The sequence below is a fragment of the Puma concolor genome, chromosome A2 (assembly GCF_028749965.1).
Source record: "Puma concolor isolate L17-30 chromosome A2, mPumCon1.1.hap2, whole genome shotgun sequence".
Lineage (NCBI taxonomy): Eukaryota > Metazoa > Chordata > Mammalia > Carnivora > Felidae > Puma > Puma concolor.
In genome coordinates, this window is record NC_141668.1 from 145899021 (window position 1) to 145920191 (window position 21171).

Here is a 21171-nt window from a genome sequence, read left to right on the forward strand (position 1 = left end):
GTATCAGTTAAGTATGCAGGCTCAGAAGCCTGGGTCTGAATTCTGGCTCTACTTACGAGCTGTATAATCTTGGGCAAGTTACCTAAGCACTATAGGTCTCATCTTCCTCCTCTATAAAATGGGAATAATCATAAAAACAAGCCCAGGGGTTACTGTATTAAATGTGTTAATATAAATAAAGAGCTTTAAACAGTACCTTTAACATAGTAGCACTTGATCCTATTACCAGTTCCATGAGAACACAGCAGCTAAGGAAGCCAGGGGCCCTATCTTACAATGCCTGTAAGCTACTGTATGGGGGTTGGGGTGAGTAGAGAAAACACGAAGCAAGGCTGCTACCCACGTCCCCTCCCAGTGGCTAATCACTCCATATCCTAGACGCTACTCTGATAATGGTCACCTTGAAGGTTGACTAGAGGAAAGCTCCTAGATTCAACTGGTTAATTATGTGTAAACTAATGAGAAACTGATCTATGACTTAAAAATAGAAATGACAATTCTAATCCCACTGTAATAACCACAAACATCCTAAGTACTGCTTCAATTCAATTAGTCACAAATACACTAAAATGCTGAATAAAATGGAATATTAAGAACCAGCACACCCTTCCCTTCTGAACACACATGATCCTGTGCAGACTCCCATTGAGATCATATAACCCTTTATATCTTCAATTTCACATGTGTGTTTTTAGGCATTGTGACCAATTTACCTCTGGATGCCCAGAACCTACCACAACGCCCTGGAAAAGCTGGTGCCCAATGAAGGTTTAAAAAATTATGCCAACTTTAGTTTTTCTCTCTACCCCATAAACATGGGATAGATACCTTAAACATAACTTGTTTTCTTCACTATACAAGTAATACATATTGATTATGTGTGTGCAGTAAAGCAAGAGAAAATAAGTAAAAACTACCTAATGCCAGCACCCAGAGGTAACCATTTGGGGTATATACCTTTTTCTCTATAGATACGCACATATAGGCAAATGAACTTAAGAAAGTCTAAATAGAAGCAAATAGTACTCATGGTTTTTTAATTCCATTTTTCTTCGTGACCAAAGTACAAAATATTCTGTTCTTATGAAAATTTAGTTAACCAAAGGCTGAAAATCCAGCTAAACATTCCATAAGTAATAAGTATTTGTGTGTGTATAGCATGTATTTTACAGAACCTATCTTGGATATAGATGTATTCTGTTTGGATTTTAAGAAAAGTTCATATGCAATAAGGGAATGCAGAAAAAGAAAACCATTATTTAGTGTTAGGACTGCGGAATTACAGGCAATTTCTCTGTTATCACTTAAAAATTATTTGTACAGGGGTGCCTGGCTGGCTCAGTCAGTGCAGCATACAACTCTTGATCTTGGGGTCATGAGTTTGAGCCCCATGTTCAGTGTAAAGATTACTTTAAAAAATAATATTTGTGTGATATAATAAAAATCAAGGAAGAAAAAACAATCTTTTTTTCTGTTGAGAAAGAGAGTGCAAGCAAGGGAAAAGGCCAGAGGGAAAGAGAGAGAATCTTAAGCAGACTCCATGCTCAGTGTGGAGCGTGACACAAGGCTCGATTCCACAACCCTGGGATCATGCCCTGAGCAGAAATCAAGAGTCGGATGCTCAACCAAGGCACCCAGACACTCCAATAACCAGCTTTTTGAGAACTATCTAGTGAAGATCTTAAAAGCATTAAATGCTATGTATACAATGTATCTGAAACTCTAAAATTCTGGTGTACTCAAAAATATCTTGATTGCTATAAAAGATTACAGTCATAGAAACAGTCAATGATTATCATGTGCTTAATATATGCCAGGTACTACACAAAACTTTAAGTGCACAAACTTGTTTAATCCTCCTCATAAAATTCCTGCTCCACAAGTACTACTGTTATCTTCATTTTTCAAGTGAGAAAAGGGAGGCCTGCTCAAGTCACAGAATAGGTGGAGTCTGGCTTTGAAACAGACCATCTGCCTCTAAAGACTATTCTGATCTTCCTCCAGCTCTGGAGAAGTGCCTGTCCCAAATTCGTCTTCTCCAGAAAGTCAGCCAGGTTGTGTACAAAGAGATTGGCAGCAAAATTCTAAATGCTAATATTTAACCACATAAGAAAAACCAAACAATAAGGAAACAAGGACAAAGATGAAAAGCATTGGGGAAACAAGGGCAGGGACACAATTCACAACATAGACTGAGAAATTCACATGCCCTACTAGATGGAACCTGAGATTACAGATAACCCTTTATATAACTGCTCAAAGTTTTTAACTCCATGAAAGAAAAATCTCATTATCACACAGAAACATCAAGGTTTTTAAGAAGTCACACATCATTAGATGACTAATAGTTATTCTTATTTTTAAAAACTTAACCCTTGACTCATAAAAGCTGAGTCACATTAAAGCTTCCAAAGTAAACTGTATTTTTAATAATTAAACTATAATAAAGAATAGGAAACAGATTGTTATGAATTTTAAATGTTTAGGGGCGCCTGGGTGGCTTAGTCGGTTAAGCGTCTGACTTCGGCTCAGGTCACGATCTCACAGTGCATGAGTTCGAGCCCTGCATCAGGCTCTGTGCTGACAGCTCAGAGCCTGGAGCCTGCTTCAGATTCTGTGTCTCCCTCTCTCTCTGCCCCTCCCCCACTCCTGCTTGTGCACACGTGTGCACTCTCATATGCGTGTGCTCTCTCTCTCTCTCTCTCTCTCAAAAATAAATAAATATTAGGGGCGCCTGGGTGGCTCAGTCGGTTGAGCGTCTGACTTTGGCTCAGGTCATGATCTCGCAGTGAGTTCAAGCCCCGCGTTGGGCTCTGTGCTGACAGTTCAGAGCCTAGAGCCTGTTTCAGATTCTGTATCTCCCTCTCTCTCTGCCCTCCCCAGCTCATGCTCTGTCTCTCTCTCTCTCTGTCAAAAATAAATAAACATTAAAAAAAAATTTTTAATAAATAAATAAATATTTAAAAGATTTATTTAAATAAATAAAATAAAATGTTTACAAGATTTTGCTTTGCTTCAGATATCCTTAAAGCTAACAAAAATTGGTATCTTCTTTTTTTTAATTTAATTTTATTTTTTTATATCTGGGATAATTTTGCCAGAGGTTATATAGAGAGAATTCAAATTAAAAAAATTTTTTTTCAATGTTTATTTATTATTGAGAGACAGAGAGAGACAGAGCATGAGCATGGGAGGGGCAGAGAGAGGGGAAGACACAGACTCTGAAGTAGGCTCCAGGCTCTGAGCTGTCAGCACAGAGCCTGATGCGGAGCTTGAACTCACAACCTGCAAGATCATGACCTGAGCCAACATCGGATGCTTAACCAACTGAGCCACCTAGGCGCCCCCAAAATTGGTAGCTTCTAACTGAAGCAAAATATATAGTAATTCTAATGAAAGCACAGACTGTCATGGTAATAGGAGAGCCTCTCTGCTTTCTTTTTCATTCTTTCCTCTCACTACTCTACTTTGCCTTCAACTTACTGCTTATCTTAACCTCCCATCCTCAGATCTTTGCCTTTGCTTTTGAAGGATAAAAAGTATTATGCTGGGTATAGAAAAAAGCTTCTGGCATATTCAAGGTCTTCCCCCCCAATAAAAAAATGGTTTAATTAATGATTACTACATAATGATAATCTGTGAAAAGCTCCAAGATTAAAATGTACTTATGTTTAGATCTTAACATTTACATTTTATGAGTAACTCTTCTCTTTCATATTTGTCTTCCTCTAAGTAATCTTTCACTGCTTCAGGAAAAAAAAAAAAAATGCAGCATTGGAAAATCCCTCCAAAATTCCCATCAAAATAGGCTACTAACTATATCAACACCCCTCAAGGTCCTAAAAGATGATGACACTGGCATTAACTTCAGAGGGAATTATACTTTAAGAATCCTCTATTAAATGCAGATCAAAATACAGTTACCACTCAGGGCACCCAGATGGCTCAGTAGGTTAAGCGCCAGACTTGATTTCAGCTCAGGTCATGATCTCAGGGTTCGTGAATGGAGCCCCACTTCAGGCTCTGTGCTGACAGAGCAGAGCCTGCTTGGGATTGTGTCTCTCCTCTCTTGCTGACCCTCTCCCATTCTCACCCACACGAGTGTGAGCACTCTCTCTCTCAAAATAAATAAATAAACGTTAAAAATAATATTTCTAGGGGTGCCTGGATGGCTCAGTTGGTTAAGCATCCAACTCTTGGTTTCAGCTCAGGTCATGATCTCACAGTTTGTGGGTTCAAGCCCTGCATCAGGGCTTGGGATTCTCTCTCCCTCTGTCTTTGCCCCTCCCCTATCTGTACTCTCTCTCAAAATAAACTAAATTTAAAAAAAAATTTTTTTTCATACAGTTATCATTCACCAGTGACTTACATACCCTAAATATTTTAAAAACAACTAATTGGGGTGCCTGGGTGGCTTGGTCGGTTAAGCGTCCGACTTCGGCTCAGGTCATGATCTCACAGTCCGTGGGTTCGAGCCCCGCGTCAGACTCTGTGCTGACAGCTGAGAGCCTGGAGGCTGTTTCAGATTCTGTGTCTCCCTCTCTCTCTGCCCCTCCCCTGTTCATGCTCTGTCTCTCTCTGTCTCAAAAATAAATAAACGTTAAAAAAAAAATTTAAAAACAACTAATTATCCATCAAAATATAAACTGTAAAGTTAACTTTGGAAACAAAATAACCTGCCTCCTTATACATTATTATTTACTAGAATTGTAGCTAACACGAAAAGGAATTAAAATGAAGTATATTATATTGTAAACGCACTGCATTAATTTTCTACCATTATTAGAATAATCCTCAAGTGTTAACAGTATACCATCATCTAGAATATTATTAACCAAGGTAGTTGAAACAAAAACTAAATTATACTCACTCTGAGCGGAGCCGGGCTTCCATACCATCTGGTAGAAAAAGTTTTATTGTAGAAACAATACACCCATGGGTAACTGGTTAAAAAAACAAATAAGATGGATAAAGTAATTTTTTAAAAATACAAACCTTCATATCTCTCATATTCAAACATATATTTTATTCTTAAATGTAATAACTTCCAGGAAAGAAAAAAATCTGGTGGCTTAATGACAATATTTATTCCCCTGGAGAAAGTCCCCTTTATTCATTCTGAATCACAGTTGCAAGGCAGAATTACAGAGAGAATTGTTAAGTCCTAGCCTCCAATGCTGTGACAGTCCATAAAAGGTCAGCTGAATACACGGAAATACAATTGAGGTCAGGAAATACACTTTCTCTGCCATCTGTTGGCATCAAAACCTAACTCCAACTATTCCCCAATTTAGAAGTTAGCCCTAGTTTCTAGTTCTCCTGTCCTCAACCTGTAACTTCTACCCACGCCTCACAAAACTCTAACATCCTGCATAATACAGCTTGAAATATGCCACTCAATTCCCCATTTGATGAGTGAGAAAACCAAGACCTCAGACAAGTGAGACTGCTTCTTGAACTCTGTTATTAAGTATCAGAGATTTTGGTAGAGCTCAAGTCTGAGGTTTCCAGTTCAGTATCTAAAATTGTGGTTCTGTATTCTTGGTGCTTTTTCTTCCTTCACCCCCAAACATTTTTATATAACATTACAGCACTCACTTTGTAGACAATTTCTTACTGTTGCTTCTTACTTCCTCCTCTTCCTTCTGAAGATTTCAAGAGACAAAACCCCCCAAAAGAAGCATTTATATAGAGCTTCTCTTTTTATATGGGCTTTGTAGAAAAAAACTTTTTTGCTGGTTTAAGGTTGATGGCTTTTTATGTCTCTGTCCTTCAAAGATTACATCTTCCAGGGTTAGGGTTCAAAGAGTTAATTTATTTAGTGTACCAAAATCTAATTTAAAAGCTAATGCATAATATACTGTATATGCATAATTTACTGTATCATGATTAGGGCGGTGGCAATTATAGGACTGTATACAATTGTCGAAACTCAGTGAGTTGTGCTTGTAAAACTGGTATTGCAAGTAAATTATATTTCAATGAAACTTATTAAGAATAGAGCTAATGCATTTAGGTACAGGTAAATCATTAAGTGCTCAAACCCATGAATCACCAAGATGATCTTATAAACATGGATATTATTCTGACATCTGGAAATACACAGTAAACTTAAGAAATTTAGCATAGTTTACTCAATTTTCATTAACTTATTATTGAAAAGTGCTAACACAAATCAGGAACCATCTATGGGACAGGCTTCTAAACTGCCTAACACAGCAATCACAGCCCTGAAACATTGGGCTCCTTCCTTCCTTTCAGGCCTCATCCTCCATCCTGCTACCAAAAACACCCTGTGCAAGACTAAGCTACCTGCATCTCCAAATCCCTTACTTTTCACAACTCCATGCACTTTACAAGCTGTTCTGTCAGTGATGTCCTTTATCCCTTTGCCTCCATAACCAAATGCCACTTATCCATTCAGCTCAGACATTCTACTTCCTTCACCAAACTCAGTATCTGAGTTAGAGGTCCCCAAAGTCTCCTATATCTACTTCTTATAATACTGAGCACATTGCATTATGAATATTTATCATTTATACAACTATTGTCTCACCAGTTAGAGTCAACTCTGTGACAGGAACAAGGATTGGTTGCTTTTCACTTTTTAAATCCTGTACTAGGGAGAGTCATCTGGTACAAACTAGGCATTTAATAAATGATTACTGAATATGCCAAAGCACATGTCTGGTTAATATTTTACAGCTTTAATTACCAGGGGTGAAGACATCTCTTACTTTGAGGACAGTAGGGTTCACCTACACTTTCAAGAACCACCTAACTCCCTCCTTTTCCTGGCAGAACATAGGAAGGGACAGATTCATCCCAGCTCTATGGCTCTCCCAGAGATTTACTATAAACAGGTTACAATAAATACACGAGCACCATACAAGAAGATCCAAGAGTACTGACACCTGACCAATATATTTATTAAATTGGTAATAAAGTCTAAAAAAATAGGTGTAGTGAGTTAATAGAATAAAACTGCAGTGCCAGAGCTGACAAGCTGTGATATATTACATCAGAATCTCCATTGCTCAGACTTATTTTTTTTTAATTTTTTTTATTACATTTATTTATTTTTGAGAGACAGAGTGAGACAGAGCACGAGTGGGGGCAGGGTGGAGAGGAGACACAGAATCCGAAGCAGGCTCCAGGCTCTGAGCTGTCAGCATGAGCCCGATGTGGGGGTCGAACCCACAAACTGTGAGATCATCACCTGAGCCGAAGTTGGATATTTAACCGACTGAGCCACCCAGGCACCCCCTATTGCTCAGATTTATCACCCCAAAGTCCAGCACCTGGACTGACGTACAAATCTGTGAGACGAATCAAGGGCTAATACTGATTGGGTAGCACAGGGTTGGTGTACTACTGAAAGCAGTTAAAGATCACGTCTGACTAAGCTGACCATCTAGTCTAGCCAACCCTGCCTTTGAAAAGGTTCTTGTGATAACTAGATGCACAGAACAGTTTTTTTTATTTTATTTTTTTTTTTTCAACGTTTATTTATTTTTGGGACAGAGAGAGACAGAGCATGAACGGGGGAGGGGCAGAGAGAGAGGGAGACACAGAATCGGAAACAGGCTCCAGGCTCTGAGCCATCAGCCCAGAGCCCGACGCGGGGCTCGAACTCACGGACCGCGAGATCGTGACCTGGCTGAAGTCGGACGCTTAACCGACTGCGCCACCCAGGCGCCCCAGAACAGTTTTTTTTAATTTGCAACAGGCAAGTATTTAAAACTACCTGATAAAAATGTTTTGTTCTAACACTTACATTAATCAACTCTACATAGCAGTATTTCCCAAAATGGAGTGTTAGCAGGTGTTAACAAAAAAGGATTTGGGGGCACGATCTCGCGGTCCGTGAGTTCGAGCCCCGCGTCAGGCTCTGGGCTGATGGCTCAGAGCCTGGAGCCTGTTTCCGATTCTGTGTCTCCCTCTCTCTCTGCCCCTCCCCCGTTCATGCTCTGTCTCTCTCTGTCCCAAAAATAAATAAAAACGTTGAAAAAAAAATTAAAAAAAAAAAAAAAGGATTTGGGGGTCAGAAAAGTTTGGGAAATACTTGGTAAAAAGAGATGGAAAGAATTTTTTTTTTTTTTTATAAGTCTTTCACAGAGCTTAAAGGCTTTTTGTCCATCATGAGGTTCTAAAAGTAAGATGCATTTTCCAAGCTTATTTGACCATTGAGCATCCCTGGCCCGTTTTCAGAACACTTAACACAGGAACTAATATTAGGGTATTTTATATATGATATGTACAGTATTATAAAAAGATACTTTGGAAAAGTACTGCTGTAAAATATTCTATGAAGTACTTTGTAAACAAATTTCACTCAAAATTCACTCAGAAACATTATTTACCATATTTACAAGATTCAAAGACAAAATTAATTGTAAATCACACAATTTAAAAGTTTCTTGGGCAGACTAAGGAGGCCACAGGATCACTGCCACATTAAATACAAGTACCCATTGCTTTTTAAAAGTTTGTGTTACATTACTTTGCATCTATGAAAAACCTACATTAGTACCTGTTTTCCTAACTGAAAGAAATAACTGGAAAGGATTTTGGCTAATTATGAAAATCAAAGTGTAAGCAGCATTCAGCATTTGTTTTGCAGCAAGCTGTTAACAGAGGTAGTAAGAACAGTCCCACAAAGCTCCTTCCCCACAAACTATACTCAGCAGCTCAGTATTGAACTGCCATAACTTTGAACTGTGTCTGTGAGCATCTGTACTTAATCTCAGTTTATTTTATGCATCTATTAGCAAGATATGTCCTAAGGTAACAGAAAAGCCTAAGACAGGTTACTTTTTGGGTCTGGGAACTCTAAAAACTCTTTCCACATAAATTCATGGTAATTGCTTCTTTACGCCATTTTGAAAAGGTTTCATAGGAATGCGCTTTTTTTCTGACAGCAAGGGAACCTGTATGCATATGCATTATAAGCTACATGTAAATTTCAGAAATGTTAAAACATGAAAAACAGATGTGTCTGAATCAAAGAAATAAGGTATCTATGGAGAAAAATCTGCAATTACTTGTAGTTGTGAGACTTTATTAAAAATCAAAATGAAGACTACCCAAGCTGTCGTTTGTGGGTTTTTATCTCTAGTATCTTACACAGATTATTTTGCTTTTGAGTTAATATATTTACTTTACGGTATGAAGTCAGCCTTTTCTATTGCCTCTTCACACAAACATCACTTAAAAGACCCATGTTCACTGTGATTAGTTTAAAAAGCTGTTTAAGGCCCTGGACTGGGAGACTGAAACTTCTGGGATATGTTGTAGTCTGGTTCTATCTCTATTCCTGCACTGAGTAGGAAGATCAACACTACTCTATATTTGAGTAGTTTGAGAGACTTTTTTTTTAATGTTTATTTATTTATTTTGAGAGAGAGAGAGAGTGAGGAGAGTGGGGGAAGGGGAGAGGGAGAGAGGGAGAGAGGGAGAGGGAGGGAGAGAGGGGGAGAGTGAGAGAGACAGAGAGGGAGAGTGACAGAGAGAGAGAGAGAGAAAGTGAGAGAATGAGAATCCCAAGCAGGCTCCACACCCAGTGCACAGAGCCTGATGCAGGGCTTGATCCCACAACAGTGAGATCATGACCTGAGCTGATATCAAGAGTCAGATGCTTAACCGAATGAGCCACCCAGACACCCCTGGAAGATCTCTTGAAATGACTGGAAGTAACAGGAAGAAGACCAAAGAAGTACAAGAAACATTTATAAAACCAAGACCTAAATGAGAGGTGTTAACATTTCCAAACTGGGGAATAATTTAATTGTCTTTTGACTGCAATCTAAGATAAAAGAGTTCCCAAACTTCCATTCCTGAATTTTTCCCTTCATAAAGCTTTTGACTTAAAGATTTTTTTTAAGTCAGAAAAGAGGTAGGGAAAGTTAGCTGAAGAGACAAGTAACATTAATTCTAAAGATTTTTTTTTGTATTGATATTCTATCATTCTGTCTTCACTTGTGAGCTGGATGGAGTACAGTAATAAAAAGCTTTCCCTTCTCAACTAATTGTATATACCAGGAATAATGTCTATAGGAAAGGTCGCATACACGGTTTATGCCTTCTCTTTATTTACTTGTTTTCAGAATGGTTTGTCTAGGCTTCCAAGGGTGATCAAATCTTTTTGCCTTCTTGTATTATTTAAATTCATGGATTTAAGCACATTTGATATATTTCAATCCACCATTGTTATTATTTGATGTGCAAACTGCCCCATTTTTATCAGCTGGAACTCCATCATGTTAATTCCCGAGTTTTCTGACACAATCCTACCAGTCTTAGATAGCTTCACTGCTTTATAATATAACAGAATCTTCTAGGCTCACCCTGTACATTTCCTGCCTAGACTCAGAGTCAGCTGTTTCTCCCAGAAATCCTGTTTTTAGCTATTTATTTGGTGGGAAAAATCCTTTCTCTGTGCATGTGAATTCATTTGCAGCTTTATTTCTCTAGCATACAATGGAGCAATACTTACTGTTGGTTTACTTTTTGATTTGTGCACAAGGAGTAGTGGTTCTTTGGCTTTACCTATTTGCTAAATATTCAGTGAGAATCTGCTGGCTACAAAGCAGTATGCTGGTAAAGCCGGGGAAAACCAACATGATTATGACTAGGTCCTTGTCCTCGAGGAGATTTCAATTTATTTTGTAGAGAGAACAAGAAGTATCTAACCTAACAACCAAGGGGGACATTTTTCACAAATGCTATAAGAGGTATACTATGGGAATTTGGAATGGACAAGGGCAGGGGAAGGATTTATTAAAAAGGCTTAAGAAAAAAAAAAAGATTTCAAAAACTGGAAACGGAAGGAAAGGCTGAGAGAACGGCCTGAGCAAAGACACAGAAAGAGTAGGATGTAACAGCTGGAGGAGACTTGAGAGAGCAGGGAAAGAATACATTTCAAGGCCCTCTAGGTGCCAGGCCCCAGGCTAATTACACAATACATGTTAACTACTTACAACAAACCATGCAGATAGTCATATTTATGTTTTATATGACAGATGAGACAGGTAAGACAAGGTCAAAGAGGCTAAAGTTAACTTGCTTGAGATCATACCTTCGGCAAGTGGCAGTGCCAGGATTCAAAAGAATCTTTTCTATACACCATCTTACCTCTATTTTAGTTTAACAGCTTAACATATATTCAAGAAAGTAATGGGAAACAAAATAAAAACTCTGAACTGAATCTATATTTTTGAGGGCCTCAAGTGTACAATTAAGCATTTCAGACTTTATTGTACAGTATGGCACAGCCTTCTACAAGGAGAATGCCAAAAGTGTAACAGAAGGATATGTTGGAGGCAATGGATTGGCAGAGTATGGCAGTGAGAAGGGGAGAGCTAGTGTAACACCTGAGGTTGGCAACAGGAGAAACAAGTAGGAGCAGGGAAAGGAGACAAATGACCTGGATGGCACAGCTGCTAGAGGTAAGGAAGAGACAAGATTCAAAAAAAATACCAGGATTCTGAGTGTTTGAGAGAATGATGGAATAATACAAGAAATTGGGAAATCAGTAGAATGCTCTAGTTTGAAGGGGAAATTAAGCTATGTACAGGGTAATTATAAGGGGCTCGAGGACAAGGGAAAGCATATAACACAGCTGCTGCCAGAAACTTAATTGAGCAGGGTTCTTAAACCTAGTTTCCAAAAGAACAACCAAGGCTTTTAAAAAATAGGTATGTTCAGAAGAGACTCATAAATATGGAGAACAAACAGAGGGTTACTGGAGGGGGTGTAGGAGGGGGGATGGGCTAAATGGGTAAGGGGCACTAAGGAATCTACTCCTGAAATCATTGTTGCACTATATGCTAACTAATTTGGATGTAAATTTTAAAAAATAAAAAATAAAATAAAATAAATAGGTATGTTCAGGGGCACTTGGGTGGCTCAGTCGACTAAGCTGCTGACTCAGTTTCAGCTCAGGTCATGATCTTACAGTTCGGGGGATCAAGCCCCACAGTGAGCTCCTTGCTGACAGCATGGAGCCTGCCTGGGATTCTCTCTCCATCTCTCTCTGCCCCTCCCCTATGCATGCACCTTTTCTCTCTCAAAATAAATAAATAAACTTAAAAAAATAGGTATGTTCAGTCTCCACACCTTGCAAATCTTCTTCTTAGGACTGAAGAGTGGGATCCAGATATCCATAGTTTTAAAAGTTCTGCAAGTAATTGTGGTGCAGATAATTCCTGGGTCAAGAATCCACTTTTTATTTTATTTTATTTATTTTATGTTTTTATTCTTGAGAGAGAGACAGAGTGCGAATAGGAGAGGGGCGGAGAGAGAGGGAGACACGGGATCCAAAGCAGGCTCCAGGCTCTGAGCTGTTGGTGCACAGCCCAACGTGGGGCTTGAACTCACAGACTGTGAGATCATGACCCGAGCTGAAGTCAGATGCTTAACCAACTGAGCCACCCAGGTACCCTGAGAATCCACTTTTTAAATGAACAAAAGAAGACTGCCATGCCATCAGAAAGATTCTCTTAGTCACCCCAGCAAATCTGGCACAGTCTCTGCTGAATCAGCTTTGTGATTTTCCCTAGCAGCTAGAAAGTGAAGGAAGTAAAGCTTCTGGTGAAAGTTACCAAAAGCTATGAATGAACAAGGACAGCAAAACTAAGAGTGAAGGGGCAGTCTAGAAGTTAGTAAGAATTGAAATGGCCAATGACAGGCTTGAAAGGACAGACAGGTAAAGGAGCCTGGGGCTGCAGCTACTGAGAAAGAGAGGTAGACTTAATGGCAAGAGATTAAGGTGCCTGGCAAAGGTTTTGTTAATAATAAAAGTACCTGTCCCAGAGATGAGAACTTTGTATACACTTTACCAACATTCACATTGAACATCATACCATAAACCTTGAGGTAGGTAGTAGTATCAAGAGTCCCATTTTATTAGATGAATAAAGTTTACATAGGTTAAAGAGAGGTAACTGAGTCACAGCAAAATAAAAAGGGTTGTGGGAAACAAGAAGGTTGCCAGTTTCTGATCCTCATATTAAGCTTCTGGGTTAGGAGGAAGGTTGTCAAAATCTTAGCTGAGATAAGGTGGTAGAAAGAACTTTTGTAACATGGTAGAATAAGATTCATAAGACATTTTAAAATTTATTAACCAGTATGTGCCAGGTTGAGCACAGGGATTCCACAGTGAAGACAGACACACTGCCTGCTCTTGTGCAGCTTACAGTTTAGTGAGGGAGGCAAACACACAGAGGGGAGTGTAGTGTGCAAAAGGGACATGAAAAGGCACCTTTTCCAGCCTAGAAAAGTTTCTAGCCAAAGGAAAAAGCATGTGCAAGGGCTTGAAGACCAGAAAAGACAAGGCCTATTGTGGGGAGTAAAAGTAATTGAGGGCAGTTTGAGCACAATGCAAAAGGAAGACACCACTGACCTTGCTCATACTAGGCCCCTTGCTCACAGGGGCTTACCTATGAACAGATATTGGTGAAGTAGACCTCGGTGATGAACTGAGTGCAGTTATATGTCAAGTTTACAGAACTAACTGGTCCCAAGCTTTGCAGCAGAGGGTTATTAAAATGTTACATGACCCAGAAAACTCATGCCCTGTCTGAGCAGTTTGTGAGTTTGGGAACAGAGGAATAGCTAGCACTGGGTTCCTAAGGCCCCGATTCCAGGAAAATATGATAGGTTGGCTTTCTCTCTTCCTCACTTCCTTAAAAAAAAACCTGTTAGAATGTCATCCTATTTGTTTACAATATTTTGTATCTTTAGGGAAGGTTATTTGTACAGTACTGACCAGTGAGTTTTCTTCCTGGAGTCACACTATGTGGAAAGCCAAACATCAAAATCAGCTTGTTTTGGAGAGGTTGGAATAGAAGAGACATTAGTATGAATGGGTATGTTCAATGACATCAGATTCCTATCACCTTTTTAATAAAATTATGATTTTATACACATACATGTATTTAAAAAACCATTTTCATATATTGTCTATTTTCTGAAATTTCCTTTTATACATACATTATTTTATATATATACATAAATGTCACAGGCAGTGGAAGGTTTTTAATTGTAGTTTTATTATCCCCACCCTTTTTCATTTGGCTCCATCCTCTTTACTCTTCCTCTCCACCCACTCCAGGACGACTCATAGTAATGACCACACGCATCCCTCCGTGCTTTTTTCCCTATGTTCAAACAATCAAATACACATATATGTATACATTTATAGGGATTGGTGAGACTTTAAAAAAAAAATTTTTTTTAACATTTATTCATTTTTTTGAGAGAGAGAGAGAGTGCGTGCGCATGAGCGGGGGAGGGGCAGGGAGAGAGAGAGAGAGAGAGAGAGAGAGGGAGACACAGAATCTGAAGCGGGCTCCAGGCTCCGAGCTGTCAGCACAGAGCCCGAAGCCAGGCTCGAACCCACAAACCGCGAGACTGTGACCTGAGCGAAGTCAGCAGCTTAACCAACTGAGCCACCCAGGTGCCCTGAGACTTTTTAAAATAGAAATTATAGCCCGGCTAGCTCAGTTGGTAGAGCATGAGACTCTTAAAATAGAAATTATTAATAGTAATTCTTTTCTCAACAATATATCTTATAGAAATCCCTGCAATTCATATAATCCTAATTTAATCTTTTTAATAGCTACATCACAGGCAATTTTTAAATTATGCTTCCATTGTTTTTCTGTTCTATGCACACTGATGCAAAAAAATCCTTTCATACATCCTTAAAAACTATTTTGTGATTTCATAATTTTATATCCTTATTATAAATGTATTCAAAAGCACAATGTAGTACTGTTTTGCATTAATTCATGCTTTATGTAAAGAGAATTGTACCACACACATCCTTCTGTAATTTGCTTGAGATAATGTTTGAAATTTATCCTTATTGACATGTAAATTTACTACATACATTTTACACCTGTATAATATTTGCGCTATTTTTATTCTATTTTAATTAGAATTCTTACTTTACTTAATTTTTTCTATTCATTCTATTCATTTAAAATTTTTATTAGTAATAACTCCTAAACTTGATCAAATGCCTTTTCTTTTCTTTCTTCTTTTTTTGTTTTTTGTTTGTTTATTTTGTTTTGTTTTCAGAGTTTGGCTTTATTTTGCAGTAAAGAAGTCATTTGGAGCCATATGGAGCCAGACATCATTGAAGTGAAGTCTATGTGAAATCAATACTGCATTGCAGCTTAGTCTGTTGATGAAGAAAGAGGAAACAAGAAAAGAAAAGAAAAGAAAAGAAAAGAAAAGAAAAGAAAAGAAAAGAAAAGAAAAGAAAAGAAAAGAAAAGAAAAGAGAAAAACGAAAGAAGGAAAGAGAGGGAGGGAGGAGAAAGAAAGAAAGAAAGAAAGAAAGAAAGAAAGAAAGAAAGAGAGAGAAAAAGAAAGAGGGGCACCTGGGTGGCTCAGTCAGTTGAGCTTCCAACTTCAGCTCAGGTCATGATCTCCCAGTCCGTGGGTTCGAGCCCCACGTCAGGCTCTTTGCTGACAGCTCAGAGCCTGGAGCCTACTTCCAATTCTGTGTCTCCCTCTCTCTCTGCCCCTCCCCTGCTCATGCTCTGTCTCTCTCTGTCAAAAATAAACATTAAAAAAAAATTTTTTTTTACAAAAGAAAAAAAAAGGCCTTACAATACAGTATTGATTTCATACACTATACATCATTTGTCAAGTTAAGTTTGTCCTAATTAGTTGATAAAATGTACTGCTGTTAGTCTTCCCCCTAGATGTCATTTTTCTTGTGCTTCATTTCCTCAAAGTCAAACTTGGATTTGGTCATCCTCTTACAGATGTCTTTAATGTCATCACAAGCTGTCTCAACGTTTTTTTTTGTTGTTTTTTGTGTTTTTTTTTTTTTATTTATTTTTGGGACAGAGAGAGACAGAGCATGAACGGGGGAGGGGCAGAGAGAGAGGGAGACACAGAATCGGAAACAGGCTCCAGGCTCTGAGCCATCAGCCCAGAGCCCGACGCGGGGCTCGAACTCACGGACCGCGAGATCGTGACCTGGCTGAAGTCGGACGCTTAACCGACTGTGCCACCCAGGCGCCCCTATCACAAGCTGTCTCAAAGTGAGTTGGAGCATCGTATGTGCAGGAAATAAAGATATGGCTTTCTGTTCCCAAATCTTTTGGAACAAAGAGGTCAGTGATGCTAACAAATTTCTGTTCAATTGGTTCCAAAAGCTCCAAAGTTGGTCTGATTTCTTTCTCTAGTCCCTCAGTCTCCACCACTGTACTATGGAGATGTACTTCCCTTGTGCTGCCACATTGTGTGTAGAGGAGATCAAGCAGATGTAGATATGTGACTTCCAATTGACTTGGTTCTGGTGAATGATAATCTGGCAGGGGTTGGCATCCCTGGTGTTCTTGAGAGGGTGGCTGAGGATGCAGATAACTCTGATCAGCTGGCCCGCTTTTTCTACCCAGTCTTTTACATAGCTGGGATCACAAATGAGCTGCTTATAGCAAGCAACCTCTTCTTCAGATTTCACACCGATCACTTTTCCATTTTGCAGAATTATCTCTTCAGTGGTTTACTGAAGGTGTAGGTACCACCTACCTACCTGAAGGTGTAGGCACATGTAGGTACCACCATAAATAGCACTTAACCCTGCAAATTCTTATGGCAGTTGTCCAAGGTCATAGAGTGGATAAAGGTATGGGCTTTTGCCATACCTTGCCAGAGACTTACCGTAAAGTCTATCTATTAATGGTTTCACAACATGATTGATCTAAATAGTCATCAGTTCTATCAAGTGCCAGGACATGGCCAGTAAAATCTATGACATCTTGTCCCAAGTCAAATCTCTTGTCAACCTCTCTCATTGCAGTCTTCTTAAGATCAACACTCGCAAAAGTTCTGGGAAGTGACATTTTTTAAACAGTCCCATTTAGCTAGATGCCAGGGCTTCTGCTTCAGTGGAAGGAATCTTGTAGATTTTTTCCTCCCTTATAGACAAAGTTCCTTTCAGTCACTTTGAAATCCAGATAGCGGGTAACCTCTGTATAAAACAGCATTTTTTTTTAAATTCTTTTAATTTTGAGAGAGAAACAGAGAGGGCAAGTGGGGAAGGGGCAGGGAGAGAAGGAGAGGGAGGGAGGGAGGGAGGGAGGGGGGAGAGAGAGAGAGAGAGAGAGAGAGAGAGAGAGAGAGAGAGAGAGAATCCCAAGCAGGCACCGCACTGTCAGCACAGAGTAGGGATCAAACCCATGAACCAAGAGACGACGACCTGAGCCAAAACCAAGAGTTGGACACCTAACTGACAGAGCCACCCAGGTGCCCACGTATAAAGCACCATCATAACCAGCTAACCATTGGCCATAAGGAACTTAGGAATTAAGACAATATTCCAGTCTCTTCCTCTCCCCATTAATGCTGGTGGTGCTCCTGGTAATTTAAATCTTCTGTAGAAATCTTCCAGAGGTGTTATAGATGTACTTTCTCCTCCTTAATACAGGTTTTTATCAATGTGAAGAATTTTCTTTTCATTCACTGATGTTACACCTGACAGGATATATTCCATCAGGCCAGTGCCCAGCATGATCACAGTTCACATCTTACTCCTCATTCATGGCAAGGGGAGGGCAGGGACCAACACCCAAGGAAAGGAGAAAGCACAGGGACTCTAGGGGCCAGGGGCTATAAGGCCACCCTAAAGTGATATGGGAAGTGCTCAGGCTCCTTAGAGCCTGACAGGAAAGGGAAGCCAGGGCTAGAGGTAAAATGGAGCTGGAGAGGAGGGAGGCCAGCCACCACCTAAGATGGGAAGAGAAGGATCGTGTCTTTTCAATACCTGCTGGTTATACAGTTATGTGTTTTTTAGTTTTAGTTTGTGGATGATGTTGGTTAGATTTCCCCAATACTGAATCATTTTTGCATTCCTAGAATAAAATCTCCTTTTTTTGTTTATTCTAGCTTCATTTCTGAAGTTAATTTACTAATACCTTAATCAGAATTGTTCACCTATTGCCACGAGTAAAATCAGTTCTAGTTTTCTTTTTTTTTTTTTTTACCATATCTTTATCAGAATTTGGCACTAAGGATTTTGACAGTTTTCCACCTTTATGTATGTTTGGATTAAATAACATTAAATTTATCTGTTTTTAAAAATAAGCTAAAATTCAGCTGTTAAGGCCTATTTCTGGTCAATCCATGATAACTTCCTAGTCTCTTTTAAGGAAATCAATTTACTCAAGTTTTTTACATCTTGGGTAATTTTGCTAGGAAAACAATTTACTCTAGTTTTTTTTCTTCTTTGCCATAGGTTGACATGTAATACTTTCTCAAAATTCTTTTAGTATGTCCTGTATCTGTGTTTATGTATCCTTCCTCATTCCTTATCTTACATATTTTTGCTAGTATTTTTTTTAACCTAGTAAGAGAATCAAGGCTTATGAATTACCTGTTTTATTGTCTGCTGGTTGGTTGGTTGACTTATAAAGTACCAGCATTTGGTTTGTTTATGCCTTCTATAGTTTTTTGCTTATTTCTTAATTTCTGCTTTTTATTTCCCAGCTTATTTTTCTCATTCTTTTTCTAATTTCTTCTAAATGCCAAGTTCCTTCATTGTCTTTCTTCTTTAGTACAGAAGGAATTTAAAATTATAATTTTTATCTGAGTAAAGGATTTACTGTATTTTGGTATAAAAGTCTCCTTTCCTTTCCTTTCTATATAGTTTAAAGTTCCCCTTTTGATTTCTTCTTTGATCCAGGGGTTATCCTGTAGTGTTGTATAATTTCAGTAGGATTTTCCAAGTAATATAAAGCTTATCATAGTACTGTTTAGCATGGGACAAAGTCTAACTTTTTTCCTGGCATATGCTTAAACGGGTAGTATTCAACTTAGTGACAAAGCTTATCCTAAGAGGCCATGCATAACATAAGTCAACTTTTTGGAGGCAATAAATAACAAAAGAAACAACATTTTAAATGATGAAGACATCTTCTTAATTTCCTTAAAGTTGACATAAAAGATAGTTAAATTTTCAAAGAAGCCTGCAAGAATCTAATGTTGCTGAAATAATAGTGCAGTAATAATAACCTGAATTTCAGGATTGTCCTCTTAAGCTTCTTACAACATGTCCTAAAGAGTGTTCCTTATGGGAACTTCTATGGGAAAGAGGAGTAGGGAGGAGTAGGAAGGAGTTTGGAAAGAGCTACATTCTAGAACAGTCACCCTCGTGGAGATCTGCATATATGTTAGCATACTAAAGACTCTGAGAAGTCCTGTTTACCTTTGGTTAACTAAGCATTTCCTAAATGTATTTGATAACCTCATTCTTTTCTTAATTAACACCATTAATTCTCTTGGGGAAATGCAAGCCAAGAACAGACATTCCTTGAAGAAAACGCGTAAACAAACTGTCTTCTCTGTGGGTTACTTACAGCTGAGGCTCAGTGTTTGCTGAATGCCTTGGTACCAGAGGTGGTACGATGTGGCAACAGATGGTACCGTGTCCGACACAGCTGTTCTTAGTATGGTCTTAAATAAGTTGAGTTCTCTTAGTAAAGAGGACTCAATACTCTGCATCAAAATATAAACTTTCTTTTTTATTTTACAATTGTAAATGGAAATTCCTAAGACTTTCATTCTACCCAAATCAAAATCAAACATCAAAACCTAACTCCTGGAGGAGACCACCAAAACCCAATAAAAATAAACTTCGGTTGCAACAACCAGTGAAATTATATAAACACATACGCACATGTACACACACAGCAGCAGCATCACCACCCAGCCACCATCATCCATCCCCATGTCTACCGGGCAAAATGTCACAGACTGACAACTCAGGGTAACACCAGATCAAAGTATGTTCAGAGAAGCAAAAGAAGAAACTTGTCAATTGCTTCCACTGACCGTATTAAACTAAGAGAGTGGAACTGCACACTTTTGGTTCCTATTTATTTAGTTTTGTGATCCAGCCATATAATTTCATGGTCATAAAGTAGGCAGTAAAGCAGGTAGAGCCAGGAAGCTTCAGAATTGTAAAAATAAAGCCAATCTACATTTATTTAGCTAGAGAACTTCTAGTTTCAAACCCTGTGAGACGTGAAATTTTATATCTCCATAGGTAGTATGAACTGCCTACAGAACCCTGATTTTGTTTGAGCCAAAATGTATGCACAACTGGAAGGGTTAAATCATAACTGACCTCTGACAATCACGGAGCTCCTGTTTGCCAGGTATGTAACTTCCCAGGCTTCTTTGTGGCCATAGGTAGCTGTGCATGTGGCCAATGAGACAAGAAGAGTATAAACCTGCTCAGAGGATTCTACAGAAGATTGTTCTTTCAACATAAAAAAAAAAAAAAAAAAAAAAAGAGCCACACGGGAAGATATTTTTTCCCAGCCTCACAGTTTTTGCCAAGGACACTGGCATGAGGAAAATAAGGCATGGGGCCCCAGCCATCCCTCTTTAACCATGAGGTGACAAGCAAAAACATAAGACAAGCAAAGGCGTAAGAAAACAACATGTTAAGGACAGTAGAACGGGAGGGCGGTAAGAACTCTGGATTCCTGACAACATTACTGAGTCAAGTGAACAAAGTCTGAGCTACCCTCCTGACTTGTTAACAATAAATATCCATATGGTTTAAGCTCTTGTTGGATGGGTATGCTGTCACTGCAGCCAACTGTTTCCTAAACTAACACAGGAATGTCCTATATTTTCATACTGTGAGGAAAAATATAAATCACTTATTAACACTTCAGAATTTAAAATTTTAGAAAAGCAGTAGTGGAAGTAAGAGGTTTTTAATTTTTCACTGCATATAATGCTGTATTTAAATTGCTTTTACAAACATGAAATGTTTTACAACATTAAATAGACTTTTTTTTTTAACTTAAAAAGACAAATAATAGGAAAATCGATCCATACCCGTACCTTTCCGTGTGTTCTCCGTTACATCTACCCCAAACTGGATAATGTCACCAGAAAGAATTTCACATGGTGGACTTTCTTCAGAGCCTCGACTCAATCTCTGGCTATTTATAAAGGTACCGTTACTACTTTTAGTGTCTTGGAGATAAAACTGCAAACAAACAAACAAAAAGAGTCAAAGATTAATACTAATAATTCCAAACCCACTTTAAGAAAAAGGACTTCCAACTCTACAAACTACAACAGGTAGCTTTTCTTCCCCTATCAATTCAAACCTCTTGTTTCAGCTAAGGTTCGC

At 38.7% G+C, this 21171-nt stretch overlaps 1 protein-coding gene and 1 pseudogene across 33 annotated transcripts in view; both read right to left on the bottom strand.

Moving 5' to 3' along the window:
- Window positions 1–21171, bottom strand: part of SLMAP (sarcolemma associated protein) — a 150368-nt gene that overhangs the window by 64679 nt on the left and 64518 nt on the right. For 22 of the 33 annotated variants that reach the window (XM_086697837.1, XM_086697839.1, XM_025916257.2 and 19 more), the window contains exons 2-3: window positions 20877–21024; window positions 4871–4943 (exon numbers count right to left, since the gene is read on the bottom strand). In XM_086697837.1, the coding sequence (XP_086553963.1) occupies window positions 4871–4943; window positions 20877–21024 (221 nt within the window). Of the gene's footprint in view, window positions 1–196; window positions 263–4870; window positions 4944–20870; window positions 21025–21171 lie in introns of those variants that run through there. The other 11 variants (XM_086697829.1, XM_086697821.1, XM_086697823.1 and 8 more) reach the window with 2 other exon arrangements.
- Window positions 12505–16864, bottom strand: LOC112852747 (rab GDP dissociation inhibitor beta pseudogene; annotated as a pseudogene).